Genomic DNA, 26,138 nt, shown 5'->3' on the forward strand with positions numbered 1-26,138 from the left:
AGTAAGCCCAGGACTGCTTCTGAAACCTAAGAGATTTCCTGACATGTGCTTATTTTCTTTCTCTTGTCTATTTCCCCTAACAGTGATTTGTCAGAAAATAAAAGCCATTCTGGAGCCTTGAAAGTCCTAAAGAAGTAGGTGTCGAGTTTACAAAGAAAAGACACAGGGGTTCAATGTGTCTGGAGGCAGTAGACTCATGGACAGAGAGTCATGAGCTGTCTCCTGTGTCCCAAGTGGGAATGGGAGATATTTCCAATCAGTGCTTGGTGCCCTTTGGCCCACCTGAAACCTTAAATCAATCTCAGAAGGTGAGTGGACTCTAATCTTGCCTGCAGCCTGTCCCCTCTCTAGCTTACTCCTGTGAAAGAGGGTGCACTGGTCACTGGGAGGTGCCCAGAGGCTTTTGCCATGAGCCCCAGTCTACGCTCTACATAGGGCTATGGCACAGAGAATTTGTCCCTGCCAGCGCTCAGCTTCTCTTCTACACCGTGTGGGCTCGAGCCATCTTACTGATTCCCATGTAGCATGTCCAATTAGCATTGCTTGAAGGGCAGATTTCCATGCCTTCTGTTTTACAATACCAGCTCGGGGAAACATTACCCAGTCAGATCCAATGTCCAGCCCCACAGTACAGTAAGGTAAAAGAGATGCAACCGTTTCACATAAAGCCTGTTCAAACGTATCAATTCTCCTACAAACTTTTACCTTAATTCCATTAATCCTTACATTCCTAACTGTAGCCTCCATTGGGTGGTCATCAACAGGCTTTGGTTTTATAATACTAGGTAGGGGATGTGTTCCCCAGCCAGACATAATATCCATTCCCATAAAACATCCAGGTAAAGGAGATACAACTTGTTTACATAAAGCCTGCTCAAATAGTCCATCTTTTATAATCCTATCAACGCTTACATCTTTATATTCTCTCAATTTAATTGTAGCCTGAGTCAGAGCTCCACCACTGAGGTTTTGGTACCACAGTTCGTACTGTGGAGTCCTGGAAACTTCTCTTTTCCACCCTCTGATCATTTTATCCACTCTTGTGCAAAAGGCTTTGTGTCCTCAGTGAGGGGTGGAGCCAAGGGACCCTGGCGGTCTTGTCAGTCTTCAACTTGATTAATCTGCCTAACCACTGCCACAAATGATTGCTGGTCAGGTTTCTCATTGTAATCTCTTCCATTTAGCTTTTTAAATTTCTCCAAACTGGGATAAATTGAGTGAACTTGTTTGGAGCCCCTTAATGTTGGGGGACCAGCATGGGGTCCTTTTGTCCCACCCAACCTTTAGTAATGCTATATTAAAACCTTGGTGTTAACACCATCAATGACTATTTTATTCATCCCATTCCTTAATAACCATCTAAAGATTTCCACCCTGCTGGGACGAGTCCTATGACTCTGCTCTTTCTATTTCCTTTCTGTTTCACTCCTATCAATATTTGCTATGTTCACTTTATTTCTTAATAACTATTTAAAAATTTCCATCTTTTTGGCCTCTTCCTATTCTCTTGTTAACTAACCTAATGTTTTTATTATCATCTGTAAGACCTATGAGAGGAAGCTGAGACAGCAAATTCAACAGGGCTTCCTCCAGTATTTTTGGGTTTTGCAACAATAAGGTTATATGGGGGTGCCCATGTGAAAGGGGCCCCTTTAACCATAGCATTTACCGTGACCTGGGTAATGGGCATATTCAGTGGATGAATATCCTGGTCATCATAAGGCCTGTACCGCATGGCTTGCATATGAAGCATATTGGCTGCTTCATCTTGGGTGTTCCACTTGGCATTCATAAGGGGAGATGGACAGTCCCCCTTCTCAGGGCAAACAGGCCTTACTGTGGCTTTTATCTAGGCCACCAGGCTGGCTGTTCCCTCAGGAATGACCTCCTGTGTGTCTGGATCACATATAGCCATCTGTGTTGTTCCATAGTGAGCTGTGGGTCCTGTATCAACCCAAACATGCTCTTCCACTCTGCAGCATTCAGAACCAAAGACACAGCTCCCAAACTGGTTACTCTGACAACCCGTTTCAGTAAAGGTCCTCAGGAAGCTGATGATATTGATCTACAAAAGGAAACAATCCCTTTCCACTATATCCTCAGGTTTTAATAGTTTCTTGGTTTTGCCCTCCACTTACGTTGACCACCTTCTTGATGCCCACAGGTCTTAGAGGTATTTTCTGTTGTCCCTGCGTAACTTTTCCCTTGGGGAGTGGCTTTGAGGCTAGTCGCCTAAGCTCAGACCAACCCATATCTGAGTTTGATTTCGCATCAGGGCCCCACCCAGCACTTTCTTTTACTTTCATTTTAGCTATTACAGATGATAATAACCAAGGGATTATATGTTCAGCATGCTTCTTCTTATTTCGTATTTCCTTGTATATCCAATGAGCCAACTCCTCGGGAGTTGGGTTTACTGCCATTTCTAAATTTTATTGGTAATTTTTATCTTTAGTAACTGATTGCCGCACAGCTGCAGTTTCATACCATGGGTGATTAGGTAGCCATCCCGGGATCAAAGGTCCAACATCCCTGCCCATTTATCCTTTATTTTCTCAAACCACATACTTCTGTGAGCCAGCGCTATTCTAGCAAATCACATTTCTCTGACACCAACTAAGGGGTTCTGAAGTCAATTCGAACGTGTGAGTGTGGGGAGGTTTAGCCCCTACACCACCAATTCTCAGACATCAGCTGGGTGTCCTATAATTCAACTCAATTCTGACACTACCAGGAGATAGGGTCAGATTCCATGGGTTAAGGGCTCAGTTCCACAAGACTACCTCCCCCCTACTTCAGACGCCAATCACAAGTCCAGGCTCTCACCCCTGCTTCTGACTGACCAGCTATAAATCTGAGGTTCCTACCACTGTCTTCTTGGGTTTGATTAATTTGCTAGTGTGGCTTACAGAACTCAGAGAAATGCATTACTTATTAGATTACTAGTTTCTTATAAAAGGATATAATTCAGGAACAGCCAGATGGAAGAGATGCATAGGGCAAAGTAGGAGGAAAGGGCATGGAGCTTCCACGCCCTCTCCGGGTGCCCTACTCTCCCTGTGTTCACCAACTGGGAAGCTCTTGGAAACCTGTCCTTTTGGGCTTTTATGGAGGGTTCATTATATAATCATGACTGATTAAATTCTTTGGCCATTGGTAATGTAACTCAATCTCCAGCCCTTCTCCCCTTCCCAGAAGTCGAGGGTGGGGCTGAAAGTCCCAATCCTCCACTCACGTGGTGATTCTCCTGGCAACCAGTCCCCCTCTTCAGCTGCGTTCCCAAAGTCACCTCATTAACACAACAAAAGACATCTTTATTGTTCCCATCTCTTAGGACATTCCAAGACTTTTAGGAGCTCTGTGCCAGAACCAGAATGAAGACCAAATACATATTTCTTATTATAAATCATAATATCACAAAATGCATTACGATACTTTTGCATCCTTCCTTTTTCTTTGTTCTTGATTCAGAATAGTTAAGTTAGCTTTGGTAATCACTTGTTCAGAGGAATAGCCTTGCTGTTTCAGTTCCTTGGTTAGGGATGCTTTTCAGAGTGAGGAATTATTTACCCCCTTCCCATTAATTCCTTTAAGAATATGAGATGCTACCAAAATAGTCAGAACTAACTCTTTAGATGAGTTCCTGGGAACCCATGTGTGTGTTGTCTGTTTCCTCCCTCACGTAACTTCACTTCCTTTCTTAGTCTTCTGTCAGGAGGGAAGGACCTTCCTCTGCTTCAGACACTTTGGGTTGATCCATAAATGAGCTTTGTGGGCACAGTTGAGAGGCAGTGATGAAACTGTGGACCGAAAATAGGGCAAAGAAGAAGAAGGCAGAAAAAAGGCAAAAGAGGAGAGAGGGGAGACTTACGTGGAGAAGGCATTGTTCTGTTTCTCACATCGGATCCCCTTGCAGTTGTTCGGCTCATCAATCGCTCTAGTCTCATAATAAAAGTAAAGCTGGTTCAATCCGTTGGCGAAAGCCAGGAGTACCAGACAGTAGATAAAGAGGAATTTGAGGATATCAAGTAGCATACGCCCCAAAGAGATCTGCAGAGGCCCTAAGTGGGAGTTGGCTGTGAACAGGGATATGAGACGCAGTGAACTTAAAATGTTGGATATTGCGAAGAGTGCTTCTGCAATCAGAGTCGGGTGCCACATTTCCCATTCTTCCCTTGGACGAGAACCATTATACTGAAAGAAACAATAAGTGCACAAGATGAGAGGTACAGTGAGCATTCATAAAACTTTCCTCTCCTCCTCCCTTCTGCACCCAAATAAAGCCACCAAAGTAAGCATTAAACATTCATTTATACAATGGGCCCCGTGCATGGCACTATTTGTCTTTTATTTCCACTCCATCAAAACATGATGCTAATAATTCTCTTCCTCCCACTCTCATCCAAATATATGCCCAGCATGTAAGCATAGAAAAGTGAATTTCGAAGCAATCATCTGGAGCAACCACCTGTGGTTTATCAACAGATATTTTCTGACTGTGTGTTTATCAGATTGTTGGGGAGTGTCACTGGAACAGGGCCACTGGTATGCCCAAGGCAGTGGGGACAAATTACTCTGCTTCCTACTGAGATTTCAAATTAGATTTACCTCCCAACCCCCATTTCATTCTGAGCATCACAGACAACTTGTAATTACCGAAGGACAAGGGGTAGTTTCAGCCTCCTCAGTGTGCAGCGCTCATCCTGATTGCCCTGCTGACTGCAGTTTGGGGCTGATGGAGCATCCTTAGAGGGTCATTACTCAGTTTTCTGCTGAATTTTTAGCAGTCTGTAATGTACTCCATACTAGTATAAATGGCATGTCAACCTTCCAGGTAGTGAATTTGGAAATGTCCACACAGTGGTGTATGCATGTATTTTACTGTGACTTTAACAGCCCTACCAATTCGAATGTCCCTTTAGCACAAATGAAGAACCAGAGGGTTGAAGGAGGGGAAAACTCAGTATTTCTGGGGCTGGGGCCCATTTTCCAGCTTATCCTGGACTTCCAGCTCCTGGAATTTGGGGGTTGCCTTGTAGAAAGACAGCTTCATTGTGGGACCTGAGCTCCAATTTGGGTTTTGTCACTTAAAACTGCCTCTATCTCTCAATTTCACCACAGAATGAGAATATTATCTACTACCCACTGCACACATTTGTGATTATGTATCCATATGTGAAAGCCTGTGTACTCCATAAGGGGAGATGTTATGGAAATACAAGAAATTGCTGATTACCTTCCCCAAGACAGAAGTAGATTTTGCCTCGAATTCAATCTAAAGCACATTGCTTTGAGCTCTCATCTAAATACCAAAATTTCTCAGGACTAACTGTAAACAACTTTTCTGAGAAAATGTTGCATTGGGAACTAAGTTATATTGTTAGCATTTCTAAAACGTGCTTCAGTTCCAACAACTGAGGAATCTGGTGTTGGTAAAATCATTTATGTGTATCCAAATTTTTTTCTTTTTGGAAGATCAGCCCTGAGCTAACATCTGCTGCCAATCCTCCTCTTTTTGCTGAGGAAGACTGGCCACGACCTAACATCTGTGCCCATCTTCCTCTACTTTATATGTGGGACGCCTACCACAGCATGGCTTGCCAAGCAGTGCCATGTCCGCACCCGGGATCCGAACTGGTGAACCCCCAGCTGCCGAGAGAGAATGTGTGCACTTAACTGCTGTGCCACCAGGCCAGTCCCCAATATTTTTTACTGTTAGAAGAGTTTGGAGAATCTTTGCCACACTTGTGCTTCTGTTTCAGATAGACGCTAGGTGGCCAATCAGTTTTATGTACTCTTGGCCAAATCTTGTAGCTCTACATTTTTCCTTCCAAAAAAAACATTTGCTGCATTGCTGTGAGGGGTGGGCATTGTTATGCCTATTTTACAAGTGGAGGAACTGAAATCCAGAGAGGCAGAGTGACTTGCTTAAGATCACACAGCAGGTTGTTGAAAGAGCCAGGACTAAACACTCAGTCTAGCAATATTTCTATTAAATGTTGCTTATATGATACTTGATATGACAGCACATGTGTTAGGTAGGCCTTTAAAGGTTTTGAGGTATATGTGAGAAATGGAGACTCTTTGCTGATAACAAAACAGACCTATATTTTAAAACTAGAAATTGTCAACTGGAACGTGTATAGCTCATAATTTAGGGTTTTTTTTTCTCTCTATAGCCACAACTGTAACTACGGGGAAGCCTACTGCTCATGGGATGGTGGATCTGGATTTGCAGAATACTCAGAAGTGTGAAAGGTCGTTCGTGTAGCAAATCTATGCTTTGCATATACACCTTTGTAGAAAGATATTCTAGAATATGAGAGCAGAGAATAAATGTAGAGCTCAGTTAGCATAAAGCTCAGCAAACTGTCAAGGGCCAGAGAGTACATATTTTGGTTTTGTGGGCTATCTGGTCCCTGTCGCAATTACTCAACTCTTTCCTTGTAGAACTAATAGACAATATGTAAACAAATGAATGTGGCAGCAGGCCAAATTTGGCCTGCAGACCATAGTTTGCTGACCCCTGATCTAACACAAGTGGATTTCAAACGGTGCCCCTTGAAGCCTGAGGATTCAGTGGCGGCATCTAGTGGCCACTGTGGGAACAAAGAGGAGGCCTAGAAGATTCATTCCTCAATCCAAATGCAGTCCTTGGAGCTCTGTAATATATCGAAGTTCTGCATAAGTTTTAACTTCAAGATGTGGTTCCATGGAAAAAATTAAAAGGTTGAAAGCCACTGATCTAGTCCAATCTTCTTATTTTTCAGAGGCAGGATCTAGTGCTCGGAGAGGTAAGAAGGATGGCCTATGGTAATGCAACATGTGAGTACCAGAGCAGAGATTAAATTTGGTTTTCTAACTCTTGAGTTAGTGATATTTGGAGGCAAGTGATTTTTCTTATATTCTTCGAGATGGAATGCAGCTTGAAAATTGGCCTCAAGGCCTTTCAAAGGGGTGTGAATTGAACTCTGTCCACTCAAAAGCAAAATATGAAGAGGGACAGCCTAATGTGGGGACTCAGTAGTAATAAGGATGGGGGGAACTGTGTCTTCAACCAAAAAACGACCACAAATCAGTTGGCATCAAGTTACAGATTTAGTCTGTATTTGTGGAAATAAGGTGGTAGTGGGATAAATCTAGGTGGTGCTGTCCTAGAAAACAGAAAGACAATTTTTCTCCATTTGTAGGGCTATCTGGGAGCACTGAGGGCCAATCTTATGTGTATGTGTGCCTTTTGAGTACTTTGTGTGTGCCTTTTGGTTCCTGTTGTTGAAGACCACGTGAGGTGGAGGATATATATTGTTGACTAATTTTAGCTCTAATAAAGCATCTTCTTTAAGGCCAGCTTATCTCATGGCACTTCTGTACTGCCTCAGTACAATAGTAATCTGAAATGTTTCAAGGGGCCTGGGGACCAGCTCTTTTGGCTTTACCTCATAGAGGTTGTCTCAACCTACTTGGAGATGTTCATCTCAGACTGGTGTGCATGTGTGGATGAGAGGGCCAGACTGCCCATTTACAATTTCTCATTGCAACCCCAAAGTCTGCATGTGGTGAGTCTTGCTTTGTAAATTCTCCTTTTTCGAGAAGGATTCCAACTTCTTGGCAAATGTCTCCTTTGAGTCAAGTGTCGGTTGAGGGGCATTTGCTCAGCTCAGTAGTGCTGATTTCTCCTTACACTGTGGTGGGGAGGTGTGTAGCTTCTTGGAAGCCTTGCCAGGAAAGCTGGACAGGCTATGTGATGAGCTAATGTTGGGCATCTATAGACACATTTTCACATCCCCAAGAGTTATTTCTTTTCTTGATCATTTATTCTAAACTTTTTTGTTTAAGCAAAACCCACCAATTTCTAGATTGATAATTTATTGTCCCTCCAATGTATAAATACCACTTCCAAAGGAAGAAGTGTTTTTTTAGGCAAAGAGTGTTACTTAGTCAGCACAGTGCCAGAATGACATGGATTTCATCCAGGCACATTAACGAGAGATTCAAACATTTTCCTCACCAGCTTTTTCTTGTAAGGAAGTTGTAACTATGTGTTAAACGATCACCACAAGTATAAGGCACACTCTTGGGCTTCTTTTGAAAGTGTTTCATGACTGCATTCAATATTCATGCTCCATATAACTAACTCCCAAGGTCTTAAAATTTATGCAATATGCATATTAGGGATATAAAAATAAACTAGGTTGTTGGAGATTTGGGGAACAGCCATATTCTCATTCTAAAACTCCTTAATGTAGGATTTAGCGCCAAAAAGCTTGACTGACTAGACAATCTTGGAGACTGAATTGTCAGCCTTTCCTCATGCTAGAAAAGTTCAATTCAGGATAGAAGGAGCACAAACATTCCATTATCTAATAAGCACCAAACCTGAACTCAGAGCCCGTGACTACCCAATGTGAGGTATTGGACATGAAACTATTTTTCAGAATAGTTCAGGCTATATATTATGTGGGAAAAGCATCAGGGTGGTGTGTGTGTGTGTGTGTGTGTGTGTGTGTGTATTATCTGAATTGGTAGAGAGACATAGGTTGGGTGATACTCAAAAAGCCAAATTCATAACAGCTTGAATGATCATCCTGGTGGCAGAGACAATTAAAGATCTATGTCTCCTGCAGTGAAGTTTCTAGGGTCGTGCTACCTATCATATGAAGAACACTTGAGGAAAGTGTGAATATTTAGCTTTGAGAAGAGACAACTCAGCGGGTTAGGGAGGGATGACTTCATATCGGAAGCACTATTATGGAGAAGGAACAGCCTTGTTCTGTTTGACCCCACAGGGAAGAAGGATTACTAATGGATATGTCACAGGGAGAATAATATTAGAAAAATATAAAGTAGCACTTTTTAATGAAGTGACAGGATTGAGAAACGCTTTTGGAGATAGTGAATTCAGGGAATTTTCTGTCCTTGTTCTATGCAAATGTCAGTGGGCCATCTTCTGGGCAAGGATATTGTAAAAAGAATTTAAACACCAACTGGATGGGTGGGTGGCTGAAGACCCTTTTCCTCTCAGAGTTTAAGAAGCTAAGGATTCATTTGCAAATTGCTCCATTCTCCACTTTCTTTGCTTTGGTGGACACTGCTTACAATCCATTGAAAGAATGTCTGTTTATATGGTACTTTCCTACATGGATTGGACTGTTATCAGCACTTTTCCCCTAAACTCTTTAAGCTTCCAGAGCTAAAGCTTAATGTAACCAAAATCATTACTTAAGAAAAATGGCAGACATTCCAAGTTACCTTGACATAAGCCACAATCTTCAAGGAAATAGTTGCCAGGTAGAGTGAATTCATTGCAAAATCCATCAGGTTCCACCAGTCATGGATGTATTCAGTAAATCCACCATCCCACATTTCCTTAATCTCCCCCCAAATGAAACCTGAAGAATGGAGGCAATAGGTTTATCTCCACATAGGGTCAGAATAGTCATCATAGTAGGATTCCCCCAAGTAAAGAAAGATGAAATCAGTGAATGAATTAGGATCAGTGTTGTGAAGCTCCTAGAGATAATGATTACTTACCTCTCTTTCTTTCCTACCTCATCTCCCAGTCTTGAATTTGCCAAACCTGAGAGGCTTAACCTGAAGATGCCCATATGTTACACTTTTCTGGATACTACTCACTTTAAGCATTGTTACTATAGTTACTGAAATGCTGTTGCAAATTTGGGTGCCTGATTCTACCCTCTTTCAATTTTAGAGTAGGAGTAATTTCATCAATAAATTAATTAGATTAATATTATCCCATAACCCTTAGTTTCCACTACGTGCTAGGGGGAAAACTTCTCAATGAGTTTTGAGGTGAGCAAGCTGACCATGGACCAAATTACTGGTTGTTGGGGCTGAAGTTAGGCAGTGGGGCCCAAAATAATTTAGAATTCTCTTTTCTCCTTTCTCCTCTCATTGTGTGGAGGTTTCATGGAATTCTGTCTGATAACACAGATGTTTTTTAGCCTTGGAATGTGAAAAGCAGTAGAAGGTGTGGTTGTGGTCAAAGCCAGTGTTTCTCAGGCTTGAAAGTACATATTAATCACCCAGGTATCATGTTAAAATGCAGATTCTGATTCCATAGATCCAGGGCAGGACTTGAGATTCTGTATGTCTAACAAGCTCCCAGGTGATGCTGACATTGCTGGTTTGGGGACCACAGTTTGAGTAGTAAGGACTCAGAGGGTGGCAATGCATTGGAGGGTTCAATGCAATCTAATTATGCCTGGAGACTACTGGTAAGGCTGCTTTTGCCATGAATTGTGTGAATTTCCCAGGTTACCCTCCTGATTGTGAAATCAATATCCAAATAGGATTTGGACCCTGAATAAGTGCTAGGATTGTGTGGAGTAGCCATGAGAAACCAGCAGATCCAAGTGCCCTCCAGCCCAGTTATGGGAAAGAGGGCATTGACTAGACTCATCAGCATTTGCCCTGCCTGGCTTACCTGAGGCCCATTCTGACTGACATTTGGCTTTCCTTCTAAACCAACTGACAGACAACTTCCTTCTCTTTGATGATAAGTTAGCAGAAACAAGCCCTGTGTACACTGCCAATCTCACTATGAACCATGCAATACTGAGTGATCGGGGCCTGGGGAAGAAGGAACCACATTTCCAAGACACCCAACAAAGGGCTACTCCACTGCACAGAGAGAAGTTGCCCTAGTTCAGGGTCAGTCCAATTGCCTATTCCAGTAGTTTCTTTAGCAAGGACCAGGAGGTAGGCTGGCAATAGCTCCCAGTCCCTTTGACTCACCGAGAACCCAAGGCAATATCATCCATTCCACGACAGTTGGAGGAGGTCCCTGGACATGGAGGTCTGTCCTGACGATGTGCTGAGAAGCCAGGAGAAGCATGAAGAGGAAGGTCAGATATGACGCTGTGTGGCAGATAAACTTGATAAAGGGTTTCTTGATGAACAGCCCAAGGTTGCTCCTGGGTGAGATCAGATAAGCTATAGACAGCATGGGAAACAGGAACCCAATGGTCATGCAGGTCAGAAGCTTGACTACCCAGTGTTTCCGCCGCCATCCAGGGAAGCCGTCATACCACAGAGTGGCAAGCAACTGTTGGCAATTGGGCTGAGCTACAAACTGGGAAAAGAAGAGAACAAGTTAGGCATCTAGGATGTCCAGGAGGAACTCTATATTTATAATGCCTCTCCTAGTTTACAGCCAGCTGCATGGCCAATCCCCAGAAGAGGTCTGACTTTTAGGTTCCCATGAATGGGTCCAGCCCCAGAGAGAGCTCTACATGTCAAGCTATGACACTAGATTTTCCTTAGGGTTGTTTATTTGTTTCATATATTAAACAAAATCATTCTGTTCAGTTTGTGCTCTGGCATGCCTCTCTATTCCCTGTTCCATCATGTTAGAGAAATGGTTCCCAAAACTTGGCTCTGCATCAGAATCATCCAGGGAACATTAAAAAATCCAGCTTCTCAGGATGCACCACAGGCTGACTAAATGAGCCTCTCCGTGGGACAGAGCCTGGGCAGCTGTTTTACAAAGTTCTCCTGGGAATTGACACACCTCTTAGCAGAGAATCATGGGGATCTTTCATTTCAAATAGATTCACTTTTACTCATTGCCCCAGCCTATGTGAGGTCATCAACAAACGTTCACTTTGGACAAACACAAACTGGCAGGGAATAAACTCATGCCTGTGGCTATGGTTTGGAATGGAAATGAGTTCCCTATTTAATTTTGTCTTTTTGCCCCTTTGGTTCTGAGCACCTCTTGGTTGGCTAGCAATGAATCAGGTTGCTACTTTGCCATCTATTTAACACCCTCTCTAGTCTAAACATGCAAAGGAGGAAAGAATATTTGGGGACCAATATTACAACACTGTATACTAACTCAGCTGGGATTTTACTTAAAGGCAATCTACAAAGTGTCAGTGATTAATAGTTAAAAAATCATCAGCATTGCAAGTCACCCTCCAGCTGCTACTTCCTGGCAAGCAACTCAACAGGGAGTTCAACTGTCAGCCATGATTTTATATACTGCCTATATTTGACTACTCCATCTCCCCATGGGAAAGGTTAAATAGAGCTGCACCATACAGCTTACTAATAAGAAAGAAAGACATTTCTTCCATCATTTACCAAACACCCAAAGTAAACTAGCCCTGGTACAAAGGTAATAAAATTCTTCCATCATTTACCCAACACCCAAGGTAAACTAGCCCAACTTTATTGTTAATATATCTGTGAAGGTCACTTCACAGTCTCACAGGTGTTTTTGGATTAGATACTACATGGTGGCTTACTTATTTCTTTAGAGGAAGATTATCTTCATCTGAAGAATGGAGATAATAACAGCATCTACCATATAGGATTGGTGTGAAAATTAAATCAGTTACTACACATGAAGCACTTAGAACTATGCCTAGCACATAGTAAGGCCTCATTAAATCTTAGCGGTGTATATCATTATGCATGTGACGGGATCAGATTTAGACATTAGAAAGATCCTCGTGGTTATCGAGTGGAAAATGGATCAGGGGTAGAGGGTGGGCAAAACTAGAGGGCAGGAAGACCAGTTAGAAAGCCGTTGTCAATCTTGTACAAAATGATTATGACTTGGACTAAAGAAATGGCAGTGGAAATAGAGAGACATGCTCAGATTCAAAATATAGTAAGGAGGTGGAATTGGCAGGATGCAGTGATGGAGTGAAGTAATAGACGAGGTGTGAGGGTAAAGGGGAGAGAGGTTCTCGTTTGGGTGAATTGGTGGGTAGTAGCGCCATTAACTGAGAGTGGGAACACTGAAGCTGGAACAGGTTTGTGAAGATGCATACGTTTTTAGACCTGCTGAGTTAGATTTGTCTGTGGGACATCTAAATGGAGACATACAGATTGATGTACTGATGTTATACAGCAGGAGTCGGCAAACTTTTTCAGTAAAGGGCTAGATAGTAAATATTTGAGTCTTTGTGGGCCATCCTGTGCCTGTCGCAACTACTCCACTCAGCTGTTTCAGCACAAACTCAGCCACAGACAATGTGTAAATATGTTAATGAATGGGCATGGCTTTGTGCCAATAAATCTTTATTCACAAAAACAAGCAGCAAGTTGTGATTTGCTAATCCTTGTTCTATGGTATTGCTCCCTGCTGCTACCAGAACCAGAGATTTGGACCACTTTCAGCAATGGGCTTTTTGACCTCCTGGGACTTTCCCTTGTGTATCCCCAAGAATTCTGACTCCAGAAATCACTTTCCCCTAAGCAGAAATGCATGCAGAGGTGAAGCTTCACTTAATAGTGCATATTACCATCCAACCATCCTCTTCAATGCCTTTGCTCTGATTTTCGATTTGGCTGAAGATGGTAATTTTAAAGTTGGACCGGTTTTTATTTTCTCTTTGTATATGTGACAAGAGTAGTGTATGGTGGTGTGGATTCTGCCAGAACAAACTGCAATTAGAATATTATAAAAGGAATTTTTAATCTACCGTGTAGTATCTAATCCAAAAACATCTGTGAGCTTTGACAGCACAATCTTGATTCCCGCCTGCATATTGAAGTTCAAATTTGACAGGTTATTTAATCAATCTCTAGTTGATTTCAAGAATTCCTCAGAAAGAGGGATTGTAGAAAAAAGAACACAGTGTGTATTCGCTGTACACTTGATTGCATTGAAATCCAAACTATACAGAACCTAGAGCAGTAGTTTTTAATTTTGATGAAGTCCAATTTATGTTTTCTTTTGTTGCTTGTGCTGTTGCTGCCGTATCTAAGAAACCATCACCTGATCCAAGGTCGCAAAGATTTACACCTATGTTTTCTCATTCATGTTTGATAGCTTTAGCTCTTATATTTAGGTCCTGATCCACTCTGAATTAATTTTTGCATATAGGAAGAGGTTCAACTTCAAGCATTTGCGAGTGGATATTCACTTGTCTCAGCACCACTTTTTGAAAAGACTACTATTTCTCCATTAAATTGTTTTGGCACGCTTATTGAAAATCAACTACCCATAAATGTAAGGGTTTATTTTTGGACTCTTAATTCTATTCCATTTATCAGTAAGTCTATCTTTATGCCAGTACCACACTGTCTTGTTTACAGTAGTTTTGTAGTAAGTTTTGAAATTGGGAAGCATGAGTGTTCCAAATTTGATCTTCTTTTTCAAAACTGATTTGGCTATTCTGCCTCCATTGCATTTGCCTATGAATTTTATGATCATCTTGTCAATTTACGCAAAAAAAGAAGCCTAGGGTTTAGATAGGGATTGTGTTCCTGTAGAACAGTTTGGGAGTATTTCCTTCTTAACCATGTTAAGTTTTCCAGTTCAGGAGTGTGGGATGTCTTTCCATTTGTTCGGATCTTCTTCAATTTTTTTCAATAATGTTTTATAATTTTTAGTGTACAAGTCTTATACTTCTTTTGCTAAATTTATTCCTTAGTATTTTATTCTTTTTGATGCTATTGGAAATGGAATTATTTGCTTAACTTTATTTTTTCATTGTTCATTGTTAGCATATAGAAACACAATTGATTTTGTATGTTGATCTTATATCCTGCAATGTTGCTGAAATTGTTTATTATCCCTAACAGTGTCTTGTTGTTGTTGATTCTCTAGGATTTTCTATATACAAGATCATATTGTCAGTGAATAGAGACAGTTTTACTTCTTCCTTTCCAATGTGGATGCTTTTCATGTCTTTTTCTTGCCTAATTGACCTGGCTAGAATCTCTAGGACAATGATAAATAGAGGTGGTGAGAGTGGATGTCCTTTTCTTGTTCTTCATTTTAGAGGAAAGGCTTTCAGTCATTTTCCATTAAGTGTGATATTAGCTATGAGATTTTCACAGATGGCCTTATCATGTTGAGGAAGTTCTAGCCCCAGTTTTCTGAGTGTTTTTTATCATGAAAGAGTGTTGGATTTTGTCAAATACTTTTTCTGTGTCAATTGAAATGGTCATGTTTTATTTTCCTTTCTTCTATTAGTGTCATGTATTACATTGATTGATTTTGTTATGTTGAACCACTATTACATTCCTGGGATAAATTCCACTTGGTCCCGGTGTATAATCCTTTTTATCTATTGCTGGATTCAGATTGCTTTCTGTTAAGCCTATTGTTTGCCTCAACTGTTATCCACTGCCTCAGGCAGCCTTGATGTTAAACAATTACCGCTGATTTTTTTCAACAAATACCCCTAGGGAAAGGGCTGTTGGTCCGGAGTCAGAACACCTAAAGACAACCTGGATCTTTTCTAGGGAGTTGTCAGGCAGGTCAAATAATGACAATTCTCTGGGGATGAGTCTTTTGGGGGAGCTTCAAACCCAGTCTTCCCCAAATCCAGTGGCTGTCAAGTTGCTGCTTTTCAGTAACTGTGGTTCCAGGGCTGGTAGATTTCAAAACCGCTGTGGAGCTAGGTAAAGGTAGATAGGAATTGGGCAAGTTACAATACCACAAGCTTGTTGTTCTTACCCAAATTCAGCTGTTTTTCTGAATAATGCTCCTCTGATTGTTGCAAGACTTTGGTTAATTTCCAGAATTGTGAAAAAGTAGATTTTGAAAATTTTTCCAATGTCTTGTTTTTCTAAGGAGTGAGTTTTCAAAAGTCCTTACTCTATCGTTCTGGGAGTACTTTCCCTTATGACTTTTTAACTTTTCATGGGAAGTGATATTGTATTTGTGTGTAGGTTAGCACAAATGATAGAGTCATTTCCCTCCTTCCTGGATTCGATCCCCCAGGAGCCTCAATAAAACAAAGTTTGAGCAGAATAGGAGCTTCTTAAAAGCCAGAAGCCTCGGTGTTGCTCATAGACAGGGAGCATGTCTTAGTCTCCATTATATTCCCAATATTTTGCAAAATGCCCAGCACAAGGTAAACACTGAATAAATATTTGTTGAATGAGTGATTAAATAAATAGATCTGTGCTGGGTGAACCTTGGTGGAATACTCTCTCTCCAAAGCCTTCTTTCTTTGGTGTATGTAGAGGGCGAACCCTGGTAGCTAAGATAAGTCTCCTGTGACTTACAATAGGAACTACTCTTCACAGAGTCAGATTAACTACCATATGTCAAGCTCTTATAATGTGCCAGACGCTGTACCATATTTTCACATGCATCATCTCACAGCAACCCTAGAGGCAGATATCAGTATTATACCCATTTTACAGATGATGGGATGGAGCCCAAGCTCACATTCTTCCTAAGTAGTAAAGCCAGGACTGGAGCCCTAGTTTGATTGACTCCATAGACTGAGCTCTTAAACACTGCATTCTGGCAATCCATGGATGGTATAACCAGAGGCCTGCAGGTCTGAGGCCAGCGTCTTCCCCATTGGCCTTGCCACAGTGAGTGAAATGCCCACATCACTGATTGCCTTGGGTTAAGGCATTTAAGTTATATTCATGTTTGTAGGAAGTAGTAATATACAAAACTACCAACTACCCATAACAGTTTAAAGTGAGTATATCGTATTAGCTAGTGATGTAGCTATAAGGGGCCTGCTCGCCGGCAAATCCCAGAAGCAATGGGGCCTCCTCCAAGTCTGGGCTCCTGAGTGGTAGCTAGGAAAGGTGGGAAGAGTGACACATAGCTAAGGACATGGGGGAGACACTGAAAATCTTAGCCTCCTGGTTTAGCCCCAGGCCAGATCTGTACGGCACCCACCTTTTTGACCTGTCTAAATCTTTTCTTCATAAACCTGCTGGGGCCCTCACTGTGTTTTTTTTTTTTTCCTCTGCAATGCTTCGTTTCTCCAATGCTCCCAGGGAAGAGCTGACAATTAATGTTTTCTTTACTGCATAGGACTTTTGGAAAAGCCCTGACTTTTTTTCCTTTGACATAAAGCTGTGTTTTGAATGGAGGGGCTCAATAGCTCTTTGCCTCTCCAAAGAACAATTCTTGATAGCAATAATCTCAGGTTCTACCGGAAAGAACCCATCCCTCCCAAAGACAACTAGCAAAAACACTTTGATTTCACCTCAGCAGAGCTCTGATTTCATTCATTCAGTGAGGAAATTACCTCCCTAGCTCCTTACCAGTCCATTGCACGCGACTTTTGTTCCTACAGCTGTCAAAATAATCGTGTGGCTTTAGTGCCTGATTCACATGCTGACCCCAAGGCAGAACAAAATTTGACTTGTTCATTGCCAAGAGAATACAAGATCAATGTGATTCAATTTAGGCATTTCAGTGAGTATTTCCATACACCTGCTCTGTGCCCAGTTCTGTGTGGCGTGTGAGGAGAGGGTCGCAACAAGAGAGACTGAGGGTGATTCTGGCTTGCAGGATCTCATCGAGAGACCGGTCAAACTCACATAGAACAAGTAACAAGACAATAATATTTGTGTTCAGATGCCCACATAAGCGGCACAGATGGTAAAAGTATCAGGTTCCCAGATGGTTGAATCTCATAGACTGGTGAAGGCTGCTCTCCTCCAAATTGGGAGATTTTGCCAAGTAAGGACATGAAAAAACCCCAGGCCCCTTCGATCTCCTGTTATCATCATTTTATAAGAAGAAGGGTCAGAATAAAGTATAGTTGTTCAAACTGGATCCACTTAGTTTGGTACAAGGCATCCCAACTTAGGAACTCAGGGTGTTCAGAGGTGGGACAAATCAGCAAGCACTAGAGTCAGAAGGAAAGGCTGCAGAGAATCATTAAATCAGAGAACCTCACTTCCTTCTGGAAGCCTCTCTTGATTGCCCCAGCCAGAGGCGATCCTGCCTCCTTGAGCCCAGATCATTTTGCTTCTTCCTTGTGGTACCTCTCAGAGCCTGCCTCGTGTTACTCTTGCTTACGTATAGAACCTGCGACTCAGCCTTCCCATTAGATGGTAAGCTTCTGAAGGGGAGGAATGATTAGGTATGTGTCATTTCCAAAGGGCTTTGCAGGCATTTACTATATTTGTTAAAGTGAGAAAATTCTCATCTCTGCCTTCCTGCTAAACTTCAGGCCTGAATGTTTAACTCCCAGTGGGCGTTTCAAACACATAACTCAACTCTTTCCCCCTAAAGTCTCCCGAAACACACACACACACACACGCACACGTGCGTTTCTTTTTTCACCTTGTATTCTGTGCGTGCTCAAGGCATTTCTTTAGTAGTAGTCATAATAGTCACAGATTACATGTACCCAGAACTTCCTATGTTTTGGATACTTTTAAAAGCACTTTATGGTACATATATACAATGGAATATTATTCAGCCATAAAAAATGAGCAAATCCTGCCATTTGCAACAACATGGATGGACCTTGAGGGCATTATGCTAAGTGAAATAAGTCAGACAGAAAAAGGCAAATACTGTATGATCTCACTTATATGTAGAATCTAAAAACTAACAAACTTAACGAAAAGGGATCAGATTTGTGGTTACCAGAGGCAGGGGTGGGGGTGAGGGGAGAAGGAATTGGAGAAAGGTGGTCAAAAGGTACAGACTTCCAGTTATAAGTACTAGGGATGTAATGTACAACATGTTGACTCTAGTTAACACCGCTCTATGGTATATATGAAAATTGTTAAGAGAGGAGATCCTGAGTTCTCATCACAAAGGAAAAAATGTTTTCTTTTTTTGCTTTCCTTTTTTACTGTATCTATATGAGATGATGGATGTGAACTAAACTTACAGCAGCAATTATTTCACAATAGTATAAGTCAAATCATTTTGCTGTACACCTTAAACTTATACAGTAATATATGTCTAAACTTATACAATGATACATGTTTATTATATCTCGATAAAACTGGAAAAAATAAATAGGAAGGAAAAAAACCACTTTATGTGTATTAACAAACACAGGAGGTTAATAATATATTTATACTCATTTTACAGATGAGAAAACTGAGGCTCAGAGAGGTTAACTAGTAATAATAACGACAACAATTAACATTTGAGTGCCTACTGTGTGCCAAGCACTGTAGTAAGTGCTCAGTTCAGAGTAGTGAGCTCAGAATAGGCTTCCCTGTTTATTGGTTGAGTCCCAACTCTCTGAGGAGGCAACAGAAAATGAGAGAAAGTCCCCTGGTAGGAGCAGAGGATCTGGAGGTTGGGGTGGGCTCTTGAGAAGCAAACCAGGATATGAAACAGACAAAGAAAGCCAGTATCAGTGAGCTTCCAGTGGCTCTACTAGGAATGGGCAACAGTCAGAGGAGAAACATCTTTAACTTCCACAATCCACCCTGTTCCCTGCCATGGAGGCTGTCAGAGAGGAAAAAATTAGATCAGGATAAAACAAGTCAGTCCCACATTGAGTCACCTAACTGGTTATTTTCAGATGATTTTAAATTGTTGGGTGTGCACAAAAGTGTAATAAGTGAGACTGGAAGAAAAGTCACTTTGACATCCATTTAACATTCAGAGGTTTGTAAAGCAGTACAGGCCTGTTCTCTGTAGTAATTGGCGATGAGTTATCTTTGTGTGTTTCCTAAAAGAGATCAGCTAACTTCAAGCTGGGGGACTTACAGCTGTAAACACTTCTTTAGTTCATTTAGAGGAAAAGAAAATCTGAAAGGTAAGAATGAGTCACCCCCACCCCCACCCCAGGGGAGTTGAGATGGGGAAGAAAAATCGAGTTCCCGGCTATGGCAGGATCTGAGATAAGGGCCTTTCTCAGTAGTTTGAAAAAGTCTACTGATCTTTCAAGAACCTCCTTCTGCTCCCTCAGTGAATGGCTGTACATTGGCCCAGCTTCCATTGCATCGGATGTCAGTTTTTCAAAAGAGAGTCCGGTTGTCTGTAAGGGTATATTTAAAAGGCCAGCCAACAGAAATGACCTGAGACAGAGCGAGTTTTGTTGGTTTGTTTTGTAGTTGCCAATCAAGCTGACTGTGATGAGGAGGAAAATGCTCAAAAAGGAAATCGGTGGCAATGCAAAATTTCCTGAAGAGGGAGGAGAAATGTTGAAAACACCTTCCTTTGCTCACCATGGCAGTGAGCTTGCTGAGCTGTACTTTCATTAAGCGGTTCAGCTTTTTACCACTGCGGCAGAAATTTGGGACAAAGAAATAGAATTTGGCAAGTAGTTTAGGCCCAGATCATGACTGGAAGTAGCCCCTACATTTTCCATGTAGTTTCTAACACAATTGGATATTTACTCACTCAGGTCACTAATCCGTGGTGAATTTTTTGGAAAAAGGATACGCCTGTTTACCCAGGGATCCCTGAGTCATTTTGTATTCAGCCGGCTGTTGTTGCAATTAGCTAGCAAATCTTGGTTCCTGAGCTGGGCTACCAGTAGTAAAGGAAATACAGGTGCAAACTCACAAAGTCAGTCAACTGGTGGTCGTACCTCTAATTTCAAACTAGAGGTAAGCCTCAATAATTTGAACTAAATGGAGGAAGGTGAAGCTAGATGCTGAAAACTCTGTTTTAGAACACATCTTAAAAACTATAATTTTCAATTTGCAAGTACACACAGCAGCTGGTATTAGCTAAATGGAGTTTCCTGGCAGATGTTATAAGTCTCCTGTGTTGGAGGTGATGGGCTCTGAAAGCATCTTGTGCAGTTGCACTATGTCCAATGCAATGGCTTATTCTAGCCATGAGAGGGCAGCAGAGGGTAGTGGGAGCTCCCTTCCTAGCCAAAGAGGTGGGGTTCTAGAAGGATAGAGGAGCTTGTATTGGAAAACTTATCACCAGATGGGGAGCAAGTGACCTAGCATGTGAGGGCAATTGAGGAGGAGAACCTGGAAACTCAGGAAAACCAAGTAAGAAGTGTGGTGAGGTCAGCCGAGAGTGCAATCCTATGCTGGAAGAGGAAATACCTTGAGGAAGAAAAATATCAAATTAGAGAGAAATAAACCATTGATCAAGCTAATGACACATGGAACAGAGCAGGGGGGAAATATAATGAGAGTCAAAGAGGCAACCGATTCTGATGGCATAAGTCTTGGAGAGCTGGGTGCTCTGGTAGTACCGAGCCCAGCACTCAGAGGATGCTACAGGTATGCAGATTCACCGTCACTAGTCCAAAACCCTTGGGGCCAGATGTGTTTTGGAATTCTAAATTTGTCAGATTTTGGAACACTAATATTCTGCCTGTGCCATATATTAGGTAACACCCCCAGTGGGGTTTCTGGCAGCACTCATAATTAGGTTTGCCAAATTTAGCAAATAAAAATACAAGACATCCAGTCACATTTGAATTTCAGATAAGCAATGAATAATGTTTTGTTTAAGTGTGTCTCAAATATTGTAAGGGACATACTTATACTAAAACCTTATTCATTGTTTATCTGAAATTTAAATGTATCCTGTAGTTTGGCGGTCCTACTATAATCAATCACGTTACTATTTCAGCATGGAAATCTATCAATGCTTAGACTCAGTGGGATAAATAAAGACCATAAATTGCCTCACATCAATTCATCTCAGGATTTTGCCACCATATGACTTTTGACAGACAATTTATTAATTTTTTTTTTATTTTCAGAACTTGCGTATTTTGGAATCACGGACCTGTAATTGTTTAATAAATGATTTTTTTTAAATGAAGAGATCTGTGGTGAGATATGTTCATGCCTTCAGTGTATCTAGTTCTTAAAGGCTAAGTTTCCCCCCCTTTTTAGGTCATAGGATGTGTTTGGATACTGTAGATCCTGAAGGTTTGGGATGAAACGGAGACTAAGTCACCCATGCCCATGTAGTTTTCACATTTATAAGAAGGCTTGGCTGGAGCTTTCATGACCTGCTGTGGGCTGCCCACTTCCTTTCAAATCTTCAGCATGAAATCAGACAAAAGGAGGTGAAGGAAACTTAGCTCTTCACTATAATAAGGAACACATTTTAAAAGCAAATATATTGAACTCTGACTCTGGTTTGGCCCCTGATTTGTGGTGGGACTTGGACAAGTCTTTGTGTTTGGGTCTTTATTTGTGCAATGGTGGTCCTGCCACCCACCCCGCTTTCCTCATGGGGCTGCCATGACGATCAAGTGGATCATGGTGGGAAAGTGTTTTGAAACATTTTCCACACCAAACAAATGGAAGATGGCATTCCTCATACATCTTTGTTAGCTGAACAGTGCAATGTAGGCTGTACACGCAAGGATACTTCTAATAAGATAGAGTAGTAGCACGGTCTTGGCCTTGGGCAGATCTGGGGTTCAAATTCCAGTTCCACCACTGGGTGGATGACCCACCACTGGGCTGGGTGACCTTGAGCAAGTTGCTTAATCTCTCTGGCCCTCAGTTTCCCCATATGAAAAATGAGGATTATACTAGTAACCCACATCATAGGGTCATTATGAAGATTAAGAGAGTTAATTCAATGCCTAGCAACAACAAAGCAGATATTATTATCATTTTTCATTGTGGATTTTTGTGAGAATTAGATGAGGAAGCATTCAATAAATGTCAGCTATTTTCATCATATGGCCATTATTATTATTAGATAGAGAATTGTTGCTTCTTGGATAGACGGCCTTTTTTAAAAAATTGAGGTCACGTTGATTTATAAAATTATATAAATTTCAGGTGTACATCATTATATTTCAACTTCTGTGTAGACTATATCATGTTCCCTGCCAAAAGTCTAACTGCCGTCGGTCACCATACACACGTGCCCCTTTAACTGTTTCACCCTCCCCTCACCCCACCTTCCCCTCTGGTAACCACCAATCTGTTCTGTATCTCTGTGTTTGTTTGTTCATCTTCCACATGTGAGTGAAATCATACAGTATTTGTCTTTGTCTGACTTATTTTGCTTAGCGTAATACAGTCAAGGTCCATCCACGTTGTTGCAAATGGGACGATTTTGTCTTTTTTTATGGTAAATGGCAAGATTTCATCTTTTTTATGGTTGAGTACTATCCCATTGTGTGTGTGTGTGTATACACACCACATCTTCTTTATTGGATAGACAGCCTTGAAGTGACTATTTGTGTAACTTGGCACACACCTCACCTAGGCCATTTGCACGTGTCAGCACTGCTTCCATTATCAGTTCCTCTGAATGTTCTGTGGGTGTGTTCTGTCATGCAAATTACTGGCTTGGAATTCTGGAAAGGAGACTGACTGTGATGGTAGTAAGGTTAGGGATGGTGAGGTGGGGAGGAATAGCGCATTGGAGAAGTACATCCAATTGGAGTCAGTATGGTCCTCATTATATAGTCAGATCCTGTAAATAACTCTAACAACTTCCAGAATGAAAAACTGGATTGTTATGCAAGACATATTTTAGAGGAAGGGAGACAACTTGGTAGATAAAAGAGAGAATTTTTCATTGAGAAAGACTGGCAAGTCAGAATTGCAGGAAGGGTGGCTTTTTTGGGGCTGGCTGACAAGCTAAGGTATCTTCAGGGTATGAGATATATGAGTATGGTTTTGGCTCAAAGCAAAAAACTTGCTCCAAGTGGCTTTCACTGGGTGACTATTCAAAAGCATGGCCTAGAGAGACCAATGCAGCTTGGCTCCTGTGTGCTTAATGTAACCCAGGAATAGGATGTTCGCTACTCCCCCCCCCCCCAACCATCCCTAACACTCCTACACTCCCTCCCCCTGCATTCTCTCTCTCTCTTGGAGAAATGGATCCTCAATGCTTGGAAGGCTTTTCAGAAGTCACTTTTCTTCTGCTTCTAGGCAGGACCGCTCCGAAGCCAGTTCAATTAAGCCAGCAACATTTACTGAGCACTTACTTTGTGCTAGGCACTGTGCCAGGTATTCAGGACACAGGCATGACTCCAGTGGCCAGAATCTCACTCCTGAAAGAAAAATCTAACAAATAAGGACAAAATCATATTCCTGCCCTCCTATGACGGGGTTCCTAGGGCCTGACAAGAGTGACAATGGAACCAGGAGATTTTCTCACTAATGACTAAAACAGGAATGTAAACTCACAAAAGAACAAGGTTTGTGGAGCTTAAGGGAGAAGAAAATTAGTTGGAATCCTGAGGGAGTAATTATTGCTGCTGAGTATCAAGATCACTGGGGCCATGGTGGCTGGATTTTAAAGAGAGTGGTACTTATCCTAACCTCTGTCCTTTCTCCTTCCTTCTGGGGCCCAGTCTTGTGGTGGACTTTTAATAATGACTTATTGAGCATTTTACTATGTGCCAAGTACTTTGTATTTATTCATTCCTTTAATCCTTATTCCTCATGATGACCCTATGAGGGAAGTATTATTGCTATTCAACAGATGAAGAACCTGAGACACAGAGAGACTAAAGAACTTGTCTAGTAAGTGGTGAGAGCCAGGTCTTGAACCCAGGTCTATCTGAGTACACCATTGATGCTCTGACCGGGGCGGGGGGGGGGGGGGGCAGGGGGTGACATCAGACAATAGCCTGGTGCCAGATCCAGCCTGTTACCTGTTTGTTTAAATAAAGTTTTATTGAATATGGGTATACTCATTTGTTTACATGTTATCTATGGCTGCTTTCATGCTACTGTGGCAGAGTTGAGCAATTAATTACAACAGAGACCATATAGCTTACAATACCTAAGATATTTGTTATCTGCCCCTTACAGAAAAAGTTTGCCGACTGGCCCAGCTCTAACCACCATACCACATAGTCTCTGGGATGTAGAGTTTGGAGTAAGAAAGAGCTGAGGTCAAACTCTCTGACTTTGCTGTTTATTAACAGTGTGCCCTTGGACAAGTCCTTTTACTTCTCTGTGCCTCAATTTCCTCATCTGTAAAATGGGAATAATAATATTGCCTATCTCCTAGGGTTTTTGTGAGGATTAAATAAGATACTAGGCATGAAAAATTCTCAGCACAGTGCCTGGATTCCTGGCACATAGTAAACTCTTAAAAAATAGCAGTTGAATTATTTGAAGTAGTAATGACAACAGATAGACAGAACTTAGCTCAGTACCTGGCACATGGTGAATGTTCACTTAAACACCAAATATTTGTCTTGTTCTTGCTCACTTCTCTAGGGCCTTGAGTTGCTGAAGAAGACTGAGGGATGGAGATAGAGGTGTGGGGATCAGCAGAACAGGGCAGTGAACACAGCGGTTTTGATCTCGATGGGTTGACAGCAGAGGATTTATTCTGGAACAAACTGTTTAATACTTTAAGTCCGAACCATACTGTGTGACCAAAGGAAGGGGTGTGTGTGTGTTGGGGGGGATAGCTCCCAATTCTTTTTTTTTGGTATTTTCAAAATCCATGTGTTGCACTTGAATAGACTCTGTTTCCATTCTTTGAAAATTTTGAAGTTTTCTTAAACATTCCAGCATGTGCTGACCTCCCCATTTTCCAAGTTCCTGTAGCAACTATGGGAAAAAAAATGACTATGCTATATACTTCTTTGTTCTCAGTTGTGCTCGGTTGGTCTCCCTGATTAGCCTCTAAACTCCTGTAGGGCTGAGACCATGGCTTACATCTCCTACGCTGAGGGAGAAGGAGGGTGTTGCTGCTATTAAACAATGAAGAGATGTGTGCTTGTTTGTGATGTGATGTCTGTGTGTTCCTGACTGGAGAGGTCCCTTATAGAGAAGGGAGAATGAATTTCAGAAGCAAGGTCTTTGAGAGAGAAACAAAATATTTCAATGTCCTATTAAGTGACAGAGGAAAACTAGAAGAATGAACATGGCAAAAAAAAAAGGCAGAACCCTAACTGGGGGAGCCTTCTGATGGGTGGCTACATCTCTTAATTACCCAGATGGGGAAAGAGCTTACCTACAATGTGATGGAAATTCCTACCATTAGAGAGGTAAGCCAGTGTATGGCACTGCTATTTCTGATAGCCATCTTTTCCTAACGTCTCTGTGAAGGTCAGCCCTTCACTTCCAAGGGCTTCATAAACAATTTACCACTTGCAAGTGTCTGAGAGGAGACATAGAGGGTAGATATGTTTTGCTGAGGGAGGAAGGGATAAGCTCTCTCTCCCAGTTAGGGAAAGCACTTGCCTTCTCTGTCATCTGGCAGTTTTTACTTCTCATAATCTATATTTGGAGTCTCCCCCCACCATTATTCAAATGTGATACATATTTCCTGTCACTGATATAAACATCATTCAAGCAAATTCTCTTTTTTCTTGCCAGCCTGGGGTAAAAAGCCTATGGCTCTTGCAACGGGGGTTATTTGGGAGTAGGGCCACAGAGAAGTTAAGACCTAAGAGCCTAAGGGAGCAAGTGGATTCTCTCTGAAGCTATCTTAGTTTCTGCATAATGTAACTTCCAGTGGATTCTGTTTCAGATGAATATTAAGGCTATAACTGTTCTATACT

The 26,138-nt window shown here is 41.6% G+C and overlaps 1 protein-coding gene across 1 annotated transcript in view; it reads right to left on the bottom strand.

The window, feature by feature from the left end:
* TRPC5 (transient receptor potential cation channel subfamily C member 5) overlaps positions 1 to 26,138 on the bottom strand; it is a 271,349-nt gene that overhangs the window by 52,164 nt on the left and 193,047 nt on the right. Inside the window, exons 5-7 of the mRNA XM_070503016.1 lie at positions 10,756 to 11,092; positions 9,250 to 9,389; positions 3,872 to 4,194 (exon numbers count right to left, since the gene is read on the bottom strand). Of these exons, the coding sequence (XP_070359117.1) occupies positions 3,872 to 4,194; positions 9,250 to 9,389; positions 10,756 to 11,092 (800 nt within the window). The remainder of the gene's footprint in view (positions 1 to 3,871; positions 4,195 to 9,249; positions 9,390 to 10,755; positions 11,093 to 26,138) is intronic.

Source organism: Equus asinus, chromosome X, assembly GCF_041296235.1.
Source record: "Equus asinus isolate D_3611 breed Donkey chromosome X, EquAss-T2T_v2, whole genome shotgun sequence".
NCBI classification, from domain to species: Eukaryota; Metazoa; Chordata; class Mammalia; order Perissodactyla; family Equidae; genus Equus; species Equus asinus.